This window comes from Oncorhynchus keta, chromosome 32 (genome assembly GCF_023373465.1).
Source record: "Oncorhynchus keta strain PuntledgeMale-10-30-2019 chromosome 32, Oket_V2, whole genome shotgun sequence".
Lineage (NCBI taxonomy): Eukaryota > Metazoa > Chordata > Actinopteri > Salmoniformes > Salmonidae > Oncorhynchus > Oncorhynchus keta.
In genome coordinates this window covers 26,924,396-26,938,906 of record NC_068452.1, presented here as the reverse complement: position 1 = coordinate 26,938,906, position 14,511 = coordinate 26,924,396, and the positions used below count along the sequence as shown (strand labels likewise).

The following is a 14,511-nucleotide window of genomic DNA, read 5'->3' as shown; positions in this document are numbered from 1 at the left end:
CCCTTGTGTATCAAGAATGGTCCACCACCCAAAGGACATCCAGCTAACTGAAACACAACTGTGGGAAGCATTGGAGACAACATGGGCCTTCTGTAGCTCAGTTGGTAGAGCATGGCGCTTGTAACGCCAGGGTAGTGGGTTCGATTCCCGGGACCACCCATACGTAGAATGTATGCACACATGACTGTAAGTCGCTTTGGATAAAAGCGTCTGCTAAATTGCATATATTATTTATTATTATTATTATATTATTATCCCGGGAGAACGCTTTCAACCCCTTGTAGAGTCCATGCCCCGATGAATTGAGGCTGTTCTGGGGTAGGCCAACAGTTCCCTTGAAGTGCCATAGGCCTATTTGAAGTCCCGATCTTGTGACTGTCGAATTTGTATAGCGCCTCACAATCATCACACATAACATAGCCGGCACTGCTATCATCCTCTTTTACCACTTCACAAAATCTTTACAAACGGTTACTTTTCTGGCCCTCTCCATTTCACAGCTTTTCTTTTATTGAATTAAACTCTGACATTGTCCCTTTTGCCTCCATGGATCGACTTTAAAATGTGCTGCCTGTTCCCAAAAGCATTTGGCGATTGGCGTGTAGGATATTGGGCGCGTGTACTGTTAGGCCCTAAACATTCAATGTAGCCTATAGATATAAATTGCAATATAATTATACATGTATGGATTTTTTAAGGTACTCTTTTCTCTTTATTCAAATCGACTAAATATGCCCGCCCTTCATATATAACCTCGGGGACCGCGGGTTATGAGTCAACCACAGGAGGGTGGTGGAACCTTAATCGGGGAGGACGGGCTCTGGGTAATGGCTGGAGAGGAATAGTTGAAAGGGTATCAAACACATGGTTTATATGTATTTGATGCGATTCCATTTGTTCCGTTATTATGAGCCATCCTCCCATCAGCAGCCCCCACTCGAGTCAACCCGCGAAGTACTAGTATGCTCATTTTCAGTTTGGCAGAGTGCAATTATTTATGACATGTTTATAACCTTAACATCAAAACAAAAACAGTCATGTCACTGATTTGTCCTTGTGCTTTGAGGTGGGTGAGCTTCCTGTTTAAAGCTTGCTCTGCACCCCAATATGATCTCACATAAATTAAGCGATGTGATTTTGGTTTGTCTGCAAGTGTCTAAGTAATAATAGTTTTGTCAGACCAATAAATAAACACGTCAGGACAAAGCTGTCCCAGTTTATATGACGTCCCACACTTTCCGAATTCACCCTATATGCGAATATCAAAATGTAAGCATAAACGGCAAATTGACAGTGTAGGTAGGATCAAAGAACTGACCACAGGTAGGTTTACAGTGTCAGTTAGTCAGCGCAGACTGTCTGGTCGCGTGTGCGCATTATCACAATGACATCATGGTCTGACTCTGCAGCATTGCATCGTAGATAGGGCATGTAAACGGGTGAAAAGAAAAAGGACATGGATACAAATATATTTCATTTCTCAATAAAAAAGACTATCATAAGAATAAGGAAGCGCTGGTGATATACGCAAGTAACGCAACCGAAGACAGGACCCTCTTATTCCAGTGCATATTAAGGTATTCCACGGATAATCCATAGTTCCGCCGTGTTCGCCATGGCTAACTCATGTGGGACAGTGGAGATGGCGTCATTGGAATGTGCTGCCTCGAATCTGGGTGAGAGACTATTGAAACAATAATAGCCTACTGTTGTTGTTGCTAGCAGGTAGATTTTCCATTGCGCATCAAAAAAGATGGCATTTGTATAGCTTCTTTTTTTTTACAGCTTCCACCGAAAATGAACAGCACCACTCAGAAATCTGTAATGTAGGCTAACTATATTTCTCAGCCCCCAAACATTATAAATATAATCGACCTGCATATTATATAGGTGATCATAGGAAAACAGAAGGCCTATGTCAGATAGTAATTTCAAGGTAGTTTACACTTTTAGATTGATTAGGTCAGTATAAATGACTGTAATTTGTGTCACAGCATGTGAAGCATCACCGGAGCCTGACAGTGGGGCGCTGAGGATGGTACTGGTGGGGAAGACAGGCGCAGGGAGAAGCTCTTCTGGTAACACCATCCTAGGGAGGCAGGCATTCCGGGTGGACATCTCTTCATGTTCTGTAACTGGTCAGTGTGACAGACAGAGTGGAACTGTGGCTGGGAGGAACCTCACTGTGGTCGACACCCCAGGGTTCTTCGACACGCGCCTCTCCCCTCAGGAGGTGACAGCTGAGGCAGGACGCTGTGTGGTGCTGTCCGCCCCTGGCCCCCACTCCTTCCTGGTGACCCTTCAGCCTGGCAGGTTCACTCAGGAGGAGCGGGATGCCCTGGAGTGGGTCAAGGCCACTTTTGGACCAGGAGCCCTCAGATACACAGTAGTACTGTTCACCTGGGGTGACCAGCTTCAGGGAAAAAGCATGGAAGACTTCCTGAAGGAGAGCCAGGAGCTCCAGGAGTTTGTGAGTAGATGTCAGGGGGGCTACCATGTCTTCAACAACAGCAAGAAGGTAACAGACTGCACTCAGGTCACAGAGCTCCTGGAGAAGATAGACAAGATGGTGGCGCACAACGGAGGTGGCTGTTACACCAACCTGATGTACCATGAGGCAGAGAGAGCCATCAGAGAAGTGCAGGAAGGAATTCTGGGAGAGAAAAGGATGACTCCATTGAAGCAGGAGGAGGATGGGGTGAAGACAGGGCCAGAGCCTCAGGGACCGGAGGCAGAGAGAATGAGAAGGAGGGAAGAGGAGGAGAGGAGAAGAGAGGAAGAGGCAGCCAGAAAGAAGGCAGAGAAGTTGTTCTGGTGTGAGCTGGTGTCTGCCCTGGGGAAGGGGGCGGCAGAGGGAGCTGGAGTAACAAGCAAAGGGAAAGGGAAAGCAGTGAAAAAGGTTAAGGTGATAGAGAGGGCAGCAGCTTTGGCTACCACACCGCTGTCAATCACATCAGCTGCCAAAGTGGTGGGAGGAGCTGTGAGAGAGGGAAGTAAAGTGCTTTACAAACACCGCAAAACTCTCCTACACTGACGGGGACTTTTAATATCCACTATTATTCACTGTATGGTGCTGGGTTATCAGGTAGAAGATGAGGGTCTTAAATAACCCGTATATTTTTTTCTGTCTCTGAAGTGCAAATTAGTTTCACACACTTATTTATCACTCAACTGTGTTCCCTGAAAAATCCTCACAATGACTTCATAAGGCAGGCTTGCTAAAGAGCCCCGATGCACTTTCTTCCATTGACAGTCATAGTTAATGAAGCTATTAATGCACTAACACACGGAGGTAAATGATCAGAATGTGAATAAGAGTTGACAGTTGAGGAAGTGATTCTATTTGACCAGGTTGTCATAGTGCCACGGGAGTAAACAGGCATTCATTATTGAATACTCAATAGAAAAGTAAGTGTGCTGTGAATTTTTGAATGGTGTGAATCAATTGTGTGTGTGGTTTTGAGTGGTGTGAATCACTTGTGTGTGTGTGGTTTTGAGTGGTGTGAATCACTTGTGTGTGTGTGGTTTTGAGTGGTGTGAATCACTTGTGTGTGTGTGTGTGGTTTTGAGTGGTGTGAATCACTTGTGTGTGGTTTTGAGTGGTGTGAATCACTTGTGTGTGTGTGGTTTTGAGTGGTGTGAATCACTTGTGTGTGTGGTTTTGAATGGTGTGGATCGCTAGTGTGAGTATGCAGGAGTAAACATCCTGGTGTGATGAAACAATTTAAAGTAATCAACACGAAGATCCTGATGAACCAGTAAATATACATTTTACTGACCTGATTTACAAATGATGAAGGTTCTTTGTATTAAAATGTTGATCATTACAACATGGGCACCACAGTTGTAAAAGTTTGGCACACATATACACATTTAGTAGTACCAAGACACTTAGTGTAAGTACCTTTCCATTTTGTTGAAGCATTAATCTGCCTTTGCCATTGTAATCCTGGTCTAAAAATGTAGTCAATAAATGTTGAGATATGAATGAACTCTAGTTAGTGAGAAATAACTCATCAAATACAAAATATATTTTGTTTGAACTGTGACATCACACAAATGTGTATTCGTTCTGCTTAATGAAATGCATTAATATTAAAGGAATGGAAATGACTGGTAAAAATCAAAGTACAGAATACAACGTATTTAAGAAGAACCTTGGTTCAGTCAAGAAGTGGACGGATATAAGAGTTACATACATGACAGTGGGTTCTGTATGGCATCTCCATGGACTTATTATCAGAAAGGGAAGAACATAGCACAACTCTTGATACAGATGGCAAATATCACCCAGAGCAGCTTAAATACAAGACTCCCAATGAACTCTGCTTGGTGAAACAATGGAAGCCTTGAAGGTTGGTCACTGTTATATGTAGAAATTGTGAAAAGACAGGAAAGCAGAACAAATGTCTCACATATATACAATGTTTACACCATTCAGATGTAATAAGACATTCAATATGCCATTTACTAGAAAAGGAAAAATAAGGAACAAACTCCATTGGACTAATTCAAGCGGGACAATATCTGCCTCCATGAAAAAAAAGGTATAATAAAAATAAAAAATCCCACAGTATTCAATTTACTCAATTCCCATTAACATTCAGTTCCACACACTCATGCACAAAAACATAGGACAATCGTTCTTTGGTCATTTTAGTCTAGGGAAAAGCACACCAACAAACACACCAGGTACCAACAACACGACGGTTGCCCTCTGGGTACAGTATATACCCCCCAGGGTGTACAGGGGGTACTGTGACACTGCAGACTGTAGTCCATTACTAAGTATTATTGGTGGGCAGAGGTGCTTTCAGTTACTAAACTGCTCAACTGTCGCTTAAAACAGCACTGACTCTCTTTAGATGGGCATGGGCAGGGACATCTTTCCACTTCCTCTGAGCACTGGAGAGGGACAAAGGCAAAGAGGGAAAGGGAAATGGGATGAAATATGTACTAGAAATACAATACAAAGTCAAAATCCCTCCCTGGCTCATACTTACCCCTGGTAACGTAAAGGTAGAAGAAGTCACAGTAGAAAATCGTCTGCACCACACCGGACACCACAGCAATCTGGTCAAAGAAGCCCTCGGTGTGGTAACGCCACACCCAGTTGGCCAGGTACAGGGCTCGGTAGAGACCCAGGAAGAACAGGTAGTGGGTGGTGATGGACTCTGCCTCGCCGGTCTTGGTGATCATGAAGAGCTGGGGCAAGATGGCCACTGACTCCAAGTAGATGGAGAAGGTCCACAGGATCTGTGCACCAAAGATATGCATTCAATCAAGTATGAGGTCTGACATGCTCATGTACCAACACATCAAGTATGAGGTCTGACATGCTCATGTACCAACACATCAAGTATGATGTGCTGTTAAACCATCTCCTCATGCTTAGGGTCATGTATAAAAATGCCCAGTTGGCCATTATTTTGGCAATCATGCATAGAGGAGCTCTCAATGACTTGAGTAGAGGCTTCACAAAGGGGGGTTTAAAGGGTGTGTGTGTGTCTCAGTCACCAGATCGCAACACAATTGAACACTTATGAGAGATTCTGAGAATCATTTTCCACCACCATCGACAAAACACCAAATGGAAGAATTTCTTGTGGAAGAATGGTGTCGCATTCCTCCAATAGAGTTCCAGACACTTGTAGAATCTATGCCAAGGCGCATTTAAGCAGTTCTGGCGGCTCGTGGTGGCCCAACGCCCTATTCAGACACTTTATGTTGGTGTTTCCTTTATTTTGGCAGTTACCTGTATGTTCAGTATGTATTGAACCTGGCACATTTACCTCCAAGGGGGCAAATGCATAGTTTTCCAGGAAGGAAAGCCCAGCCACAGGCACAAGCAGGAACTCAACACGGAATGAGTCACTCTCTGAGTCGAAGGTGCTCCTGAAGCGCATGTAGATCAGGTACACAGTGGCATATGCCAAAGCCAGGAACACCACCTGAGCACACAAGACAGAGGGAAGGAGTTTAGGTTAGAACACAACTCATTGATTGGTTGGCTTCTTTGTAGGATACTATTGTCCACCTCACCTTCATAACTGTGTTGTAGATGGAGATTACGCTCGTGAACAGGTCCAAGTATCTTGTAGTGAAGACTAATGCAAAAAGCACCTGAGACTTTCCAGAAATACCTACAGAAACAAACAACAGTCATTAATCTCACGTATGGGGCAGCAGGTAGCCTAGTGGTTAGAGCGTTGAGCCAGTAACTGAAAGGTTGCTAGATGACAAGGTAAATAATCTGTTGTTCTGCCCCTGAACAAGGCAGTTAACCCACTGTTCCTAGGCTGTCAATGTAAATAAGAATTTGTTCTTAATTGACTTGCCTAGTTAAATAAAATGTAATAAAAAAATATGCAACAATTTCATTTCATGACCTGGGAATGGCAAAACATCATCAATGCGGATATCTGAGGTAGAAAGCTATGACGACCCTCCCACTCTGTCTGCAGTATTCTCTCTTTGTTCTTGTTTCCTTATTAGGATGCCGGTGGGCGGAGTTGGGAGGGTCGTCAACTACATGGGAAACACCTGGGCCCGGTGTGTCCCAGGATAAATACACCACTTCCCCATTCATGGAAGAGACTCTCTCCATGCAGACAACTGTATAGATTTTTGTTGTGTATCTTGGTGGCTTTTGGTTGTTTGCTTTGGCACATTTCAACACCCTGCATTATCACATTCATGCATGCAAAACACTCACTTACACTACTGATTACACACACCATTGTATATTGTACTTAGTTTACTTTATTTAATAAATATATGTTTTGTTACTCCTTATCTCCACGTTTTCTCCCTTTCGTTACGGGCTTTGAGTCGGTTCGCGACAAAAGCAGACCAGGGTGCGACCACCAAAGCAAATATGGTTAGACTGAACTCTTGCCACGTAACATTCTTGTGCGTCGAAGTGGACTAGTTAAATTGATTTACTCTCTAACCACAACATATTGCAAAGTAATGTAACCAATTATAACCGAGGAGCGTTGTTACATTGTTGTAACAAAATAACTGTTGAGTGCTCCACGAGTGCTACATGATGTGAGGGTTGCAGACCAGTCAGTACTAGGAGTGTGAGGTCAACTTCCCAATTGAGATGGACACATGGATTCCTTTTCACTGTGCCTGGCTACCACGGATGTTTTTTTTTCTTCTGAGAAATGAACTATGCCTATTTAGCGAACAAGAACAAGGAGCAGCGGGAGAATTCAGTTTGAGTCGTCAGGCAATGTGTCCCCAAAATTGTTAAACAGAGTTTAGGCCAATGAATGAGCAAGTCAATAAATCATTAACAGCAAGACTTCCCTGTAAACAACTGCATAGCAAATAATCCCACTGTCAACATACCGGCACAGGATTTGGACCTCCGTATCTTCATAAATAGAATGATGATAGCAACGAGATGTGACACGTCACCGGCTAGACGGAAGACATTCATAGTGCTGTTTTGGTATTCCAAAAAGAAAGAGTCGAAATATTGGTACAAATCTGTAAGAATGAGGCCTCCAAGTAGTCTTCAGGGGAAGTCAAAACAATAACGTATGTAAAATGAGACTCCCCTAAAATAAATAACTCCAATGTTCCCAAATGTTATGTCCTCTTGTTCTTTGGAAATCACTATAAATGCTCATAAACGTTCATTCTAGATATTCTGCACAGGGATTCCTCTGCAGCACTTTCCGCAAAGGGCTGGGAAAGTTGGTCAGACCTGTAGCGGTGACGTGGCTGCCAGTTCCTGCAAAATCCGTATTGCCTCTGGAGCTCAAATTACAGACAGACTGGGGCGTGAAAGCCTGAGCATGTCACTGGAGTGGGCTGTCATTAAGACATAGTCCGTATATGACCTTCTTCAACAGCAGATGGAGACAAATAGCAGTAAGTAAACAGTTCATTTCACAGGACTATCTTTCGATATAAAACGACATTATTATGTAGTATTGGTTGTGGCCAATAACTCCATCATTATCCATCCCCATAGACTCATGATTGTAGGCCTAAATGCTTGGGAAATTCATGTTTACATCAGGTACCCCGTCAATGAAAGTAGTTCATTCAATGAAAGTAGTTCATACTTTAAAGTGTTGGCTGCGGTTACCATTATGTTTTTGGCTTAATAGTCTTGTTCACCAGTTAAGAAGAAGCCTGGCATATAGTTTAACCTACTGTGTCCTAACTAGGGTTGCAAAGGGTCTGAAACAGGGTAAATTTCAGGAATTTTCCCCAAAATTTTCCATGGGAATTTTGCTTAAATTCATCAAAAAAGTTAGCTTATAACAAAACCTTTTTTTTGTGGGATACACATAAGGCAATTCTAGGTCTTGTGGCATATTTTGGTTAAACTATCCCCAATTCAATGGAATTGCAACCCTCTGCATGCACCTTGCATTATTCCATCACATGTGCAGTGTATTCTTCCATCACATGTACAGCTGATTCTCAAGATCTTGCACACTAATGAGATGCTATTGAGCCCAGACTACTACACTGTCTGAGCCAAGGACTACATGCTTTCTGGTAAGTTTTCATTACAATAATGGGTGAGGTGAATATATTTTATGACATACATTATTTTTTGTTAACTAGTAAGTAGTAGCCTACAGCAAAGTGTGTTTAAATCATGTTTAACTTGTGAACAATTTTTGCTAATTATTTTTTTCTTCCATGTGGGGTTTAGCTTGCTAACTGAGGAGTGTTATTTCACCTGTTTCCATACATGTTTCATTTTAAAACATTTATCTTAAAAAGGAGTTGTTTAATCTAACTGATTTTCTAATATTTACAGGAAAATGCCACAGGCACTATCTGATGTGTGGAGACATTTCACTGCAGCTAATGTAGAAAGGAAAGTTGTGTATATTTGCAAATACTGTGCCAAATCATATGTGAAGAATGCAACAAAGATCCAGAATCATCTGGCCAAGTGCATAAAGTTCCCTCAGCTCTCACAACAAGCAACCTCTGACAAAAGTCCCTCTACTTCTATTCGAGGTGACAATTGTGAATCAGACACCTTATCGATAGCAACAGCTCATGGTCCTCCTGGAATCCAAAGTTTTTTTGACTCAATGGAGGAACGTGTCAGAGAAATGCTGATGAATGTCTTGTTCGAGCTGTGTACACAACTGGTTCACCTCTGATGCTCACAGGCAATGTGTATTGGAAGAGATTTCTGAATGTTCTTTGCCAAGCATACACCCCTCCAACCAGACATGCTTTATCTACTCATTTGCAGGATGCAGAGTTCAACAGAGTTCAAGTGAAGGTCAAGCAAATCAAAGATAAAGCAGACTGTATTGCAATCATCTCTGATGGGTGGTCGAATGTTCTTGGGCAAGGAATAATTAACTACATCATCTCCAAACCTCAACCAGTATTCTACAAGAGCACAGACAGAAGGGACAAGAGACACACCGGTTTCTACATTGCAGATGAGCTGAAGGCAGCCATCAATGACCTTAGACAACAGAAGGTATTTGCACTGGTGACAGACAATGCTGCGAACATGAAGGCTGCTTGGTCTAAAGTGGAGGAGTCCTACCCTCACATTACACCCATTGGCTGTGCTGCTCATGCATTGAATCTGTTCCTCAAGGACATCATGGCACTGAAAACAATGGATACACTACAAGAGAGCCAAGGAAATGGTTAAGTATGTGAAGAGTCATCAAGTTATAGCAGCAATCTACCTCACCAAGCAAAGTGAGAAGAATAAGAGCACCACATTGAAGCTGCCGAGCAACACCCTTTGGGGTGGTGTTGTCATCATGTTTGATAGTCTCCTGGAGGGGAAGGAGTCTCCAAGAAATGGCCATATCACAGTCTGCCTATACGGACAGCCCCATCAAGAGGATCCTCCAGGATGATGTATTTTGGGAGAGAGTGGTAAGCAGTCTGAAACTCCTGAAACCTATAGCATTAGCCATTGCACGGATTGAGGGAGACATTGCCATCCTGTCTGATGTTCAGACTCTGCTTGCAGATGTATGAGAAGAAATCCGTATTGCCCTGCCCACTTCACTGTTTCTCCAAGCAGAGGAAACTGCAGTTCTGAAATACATCAAAAAGTGTGAAGACTTCTGCCTGAAGCCCATACACACCAGAGCGTACATGTTGGACCACAAATATGCTGGCAAGAGCATCCTGTCTGGTGCAGAGATCAACAAGGCCTATGGTGCCATCTCTACTGTGTCTCGCCACCTTGGCTTGATGAGGGCAAGGTTCTTGGCAGTCTGGTGAAGCACATCCAAGCAAGGGCTTTGGGATGGAGATGCAATATGGCAGTCGTGCCAACATATCTCATCAGCCACCTGGTGGAAGGGACTTTGTGGATCTGAGGCGCTTTCCCCTGTTGCCTCTACCATCCTCCAAATCCTATCAATATCAGCCGTCTCAGAGCGCAACTGGTCCTTGTTTGGGAACACACACACCAAAGCACGCAACAGGCTGACCAATACAAGGGTTGAAAAATTGATGGCCATCTGGGCAAATTTGAGGCTTTTTGAGCCTGACAATGAGCCATCCTCAACAGGGTTGGAAAGTAACAGTGAAGATGAGGCCTCAGAGTCTGATGTTCAAGAGGTGGACATTGAGGATGTTCAGGGAGAAGACATGGAAGCCTGAGGGGAAGACAACCAAAGCTTTAGTTTCTAGACTATCAATGTTGAAAACGTTTTTGGGAGATGCGATGGATCATTGGGGATCCTTCAATATTCCCTTTTTTTGTTGTTCAGTGAAATCATTCCATGTGCAGAGTCAACTCATTTAATTAAAGTTCAATTCGTAACGATTTTTTTTCTATTGGAAGGTTTTAATCATTAGCAATTATGTTATGTCTATGTCTGAAAGGTTTATGTTTCTGTCTCCATATGATATGGTAAATATATCCAATGCAAAAAAAACATCTACATTTAAATGGTATCAATATTAATTAGCATATATTTCCGTTAATTTCCATACATTCCTGCTGATTCCCGTTAATTCCCACGGAAGTTTCCACCTCTGAATATTTCCCAAAATGTGCAACCTTAGTCCTAACCCATGCCACATACACTAAAAGTATGTGGACACCTCTTCAAATAAGTGGATTCAGCTATTTCAGCTACAAATTGAATCACATTTTTGGATTCAGCTATGTCAGCTACACACGTTGCTGACAGGTGTATAAAGTCAAGCACACAACCATGCACAGTCCATTGACAGATATTGGCAGTAGAATGGCCTTACTGAATAGCTCAGTGACTTTCAACGTGGAACCATCATAGGAAGCCACCATTCCAACAAGTCAGTTTGTTACATGTCTGCCCTGCTAGAGCTGCCCCGGTTAACTGTAAGTGCTGTTATTGTGAAGTGGGAACTTCTAGGAGCAGAACGGGACCGCCAAGTGCTGAATCACGTAGTATGTAAAAATCGTCCGTCCTCGCTTGCAACACTCACTACCGAGTTCCAAACAAGGAGCTCAATGAAATGGGTTTCCATGGTCGAACAGCCGCACACAAGCCTAATATTATCACAGCAATGCAGAGCGTCGGCTGGAGTGGTGTAAAGCTCAGAGCCATTGGACTCTGGAGCAATGGATGGAGTGATGAATCACACTTCACTATCTGGCAGTCCGACGGACAAATCTGGGTTTGGCGGATGCCAGGAGAACGCTACCTGCCTCAATGCATAGTGACAACTGTAACGTTTGGTGGAGGAGGAATAATGGTCTGGGGCTGTTCTTCATGGTTCGGGCTAGTCCTCTAAGTTCCAGTGAAGGGAGATATTAACGCTACAGCATACAGTGACATTCTAGATGTTTCTGTGCTTCAAACTTTGTGGCAACAACCTTTCCTGTTTCAGCACGACTAAGCCCCCATGCATAAAGTGAGGTCCATACAGAAATGGTTTGTCATGAACGGTGTGGACGAACTTGACTGGCCTTGTTCAATTTCTATACAAAACACACGGTTTGCAGAGTCCTGACAATGTTTCACCTTTTCTTTTGAGCTTCCAACTGTTTATGACACATAATGACAAGTGAGAGCTCATCATTTTGTTTCCATGTTTTGTGTAGTGCTTTGAACTACTCACTATCTCCACCTCCCTGGTTCAACTCTTCATCCCTCTATATTTATCTCCTCCACCTCCCTGCCTACCCTACAATCCTCTTAAATATCTGAATCATCGTCAAAACTAATCACCACCCTCTTCTTGCTTGGCACCCCTCACCCTCCCTTCCTGGTCCCCTGCGCCTAAATTATTGTTCCTGTGTCCAGCAGTGTGATCATAATCCACTCCCTCTGTCTCTCCGTCTGTCGCAAGTCATTGCCCTCCATCATTCCCCTGTACCGAGTGGAAAAACTTCTCCTGAGGATCTCCTTGCTAAGTACTGAAGTAATAGCAGAGCAAAAACATGTCTGTCCGTTTCAAAGGGACAATTGTGAGTGTATAGTTAGTTGTGTGTTCTAGGGTCTATATCGTCATATAGGCAGTATTCTTCAATGACATTACTTATTTGCCAAATATGTTGCTCTGGTATTACTGAGTTATTACCTCATTATGTTTGTTGTAAAGATAGACATTGAGCATACAGTATATGACCTGTTCATAAACAACGGTCCTATTACAAGTATGAAGGGATCAACATTAGAGATAATATAAAGGTATATGAAGGGATCAACATTAGAGATAATATAAAGGTATATGAAGGGATCAACATTAGAGATAATATAAAGGTATATGAAGGGATCAACATTTGAGATAATATAAAGGTATATGAAGGGATCAACATTAGAGATAATAGAAAGGTATATGAAGGGATCAACATTAGAGATAATATAAAGGTATATGAAAGGATCAACATTAGAGATAATATAAAGGTATATGAAGGGGTCAACATTAGAGAGAATATAAAGGTATATGAAGGGATCAACATTAGAGATAATATAAAGGTATATGAAGGGGTCAACATTAGAGATAATATAAAGGTATATGAAGGGATCAACATTAGAGATAATATAAAGGTATATGAAGGGATCAACATTAGAGATAATATAAAGGTATATGAAGGGATCAACATTAGAGATAATAGAAAGGTATATGAAGGGATCAACATTAGAGATAATATAAAGGTATATGAAAGGATCAACATTAGAGATAATATAAAGGTATATGAAGGGGTCAACATTAGAGAGAATATAAAAGTATATGAAAAGATTAACATCAGAGATAATATAAAGGTATATGAAAAGATTAACATCAGAGATAATATAAAGGTATATGAAAGGATTAACATCAGAGATAATATAAAAGTATATGAAAGGATTAACATCAGAGATAATATAAAAGTATATGAAAAGATTAACATCAGAGATAATATAAAGGTATATGAAAAGATCAATGTTAGATATAATATGAAGGGATCAACATTAGAGATAATATAAAAGTATATGAAAAGATCAACATTAGAGATAATATAAAGGTATATCTAATGCTAATCTAAAAATAAAAAAGGAAAACCACTTTAAATTGATTTAGATGTGACTTTTTTCACCATTATACACCTGTCATGGTCTCTGGCTGCCAGGAGGACAGTATAAAGGGTCAGACAGACAGGCTACAGTAGAATCTGAGTAGAAGATGACCACAAGATGACTCCTCTGTGTGTGTATTATTAGCCAGTAATCAGCCCTGGGTGTCAGATTAGTCCCCATAACCTTTTGATAGGCACACCTTCCCTCATTACAGTGTACAGGTCAGCTGAGTCAGTGGCCAGCTACATGTCATGAGGAATATTTTGTATCTGGATTTCATTAACACACCTCAAATGCTCATACTATAGTACCTTTTCTACAAGCTCCTTTCGCCCCGCAACATCCATTCTCCCTCTCCCCTCAGCCACTCGTCAGCCTCTTCTTGGTACCTATCTCAGTCCACCCCCCCACTACTCTTCTATGAGCCTGTCATATGGACAGATATACTCCCACCTTCCTACTGAGGAGGAGAGCGCATTGAAAAGAAGCCCCCTCTGCTCTGTAATTTAGGAGCAGAGAAAAGGGAGAGCGAAGATTGTAAAAGGAAATGGTTTCCATAGAAACAATTGTGCTCCATCCATACCTAAGATCAAGAATACTGCACTGGCATACGTTCTGGGTTGTTTCCATTTAGATTAATTATCTGCCATTTATTTTCAATATAACATCAAAAACATGTCAAGTTCTGATGAGAGTTCAGTGCAACTTCAGATTTCACACGGACCATTAGGTCACATCTACGGATGAAGGTCAGACAAATCCCATATACACTGTTCTCGTAAATATCTCTTGTCATAAATAAGGTGCAAAATCAAGAGAAAAAGAGAACAACTTTATAAAGTGTCCTATTATGTAAAGGACTGAAGATTACCACACCAAGTGCACTAGGTCTGGCAGAGTGCCTTGGGGGAGTGTATGACTGTGGTTGGAGACTAACTTAATGCATTGACAGTGAGACTGACTGCACTGGCAGAGATAGTGGGCTGGA

General features: G+C 42.1%; 2 protein-coding genes across 2 annotated transcripts; one reads left to right on the top strand and one right to left on the bottom strand.

Moving 5' to 3' along the window:
* The first annotated feature begins 1,377 nt into the window (after positions 1 to 1,377).
* Positions 1,378 to 3,997, top strand: LOC118365476 (GTPase IMAP family member 7-like). The gene is made up of 2 exons (XM_035747728.2): positions 1,378 to 1,676; positions 1,995 to 3,997. The coding sequence occupies exons 1-2, from the start codon at positions 1,616 to 1,618 to the stop codon at positions 3,032 to 3,034; spliced, it is 1,101 nt and encodes a 366-aa protein (XP_035603621.2). The 5' UTR covers positions 1,378 to 1,615; the 3' UTR covers positions 3,035 to 3,997.
* On the bottom strand, positions 3,754 to 7,778 carry LOC118365477 (ER lumen protein-retaining receptor 3). Its single transcript, XM_035747729.2, has 5 exons — positions 7,360 to 7,778; positions 6,043 to 6,143; positions 5,793 to 5,951; positions 5,004 to 5,256; positions 3,754 to 4,905 (listed from the first exon to the last, which is right to left on the bottom strand). The coding sequence occupies exons 1-5, from the start codon at positions 7,448 to 7,450 to the stop codon at positions 4,862 to 4,864; spliced, it is 648 nt and encodes a 215-aa protein (XP_035603622.1). The 5' UTR covers positions 7,451 to 7,778; the 3' UTR covers positions 3,754 to 4,861.
* Positions 7,779 to 14,511: the final 6,733 nt, after the last annotated feature.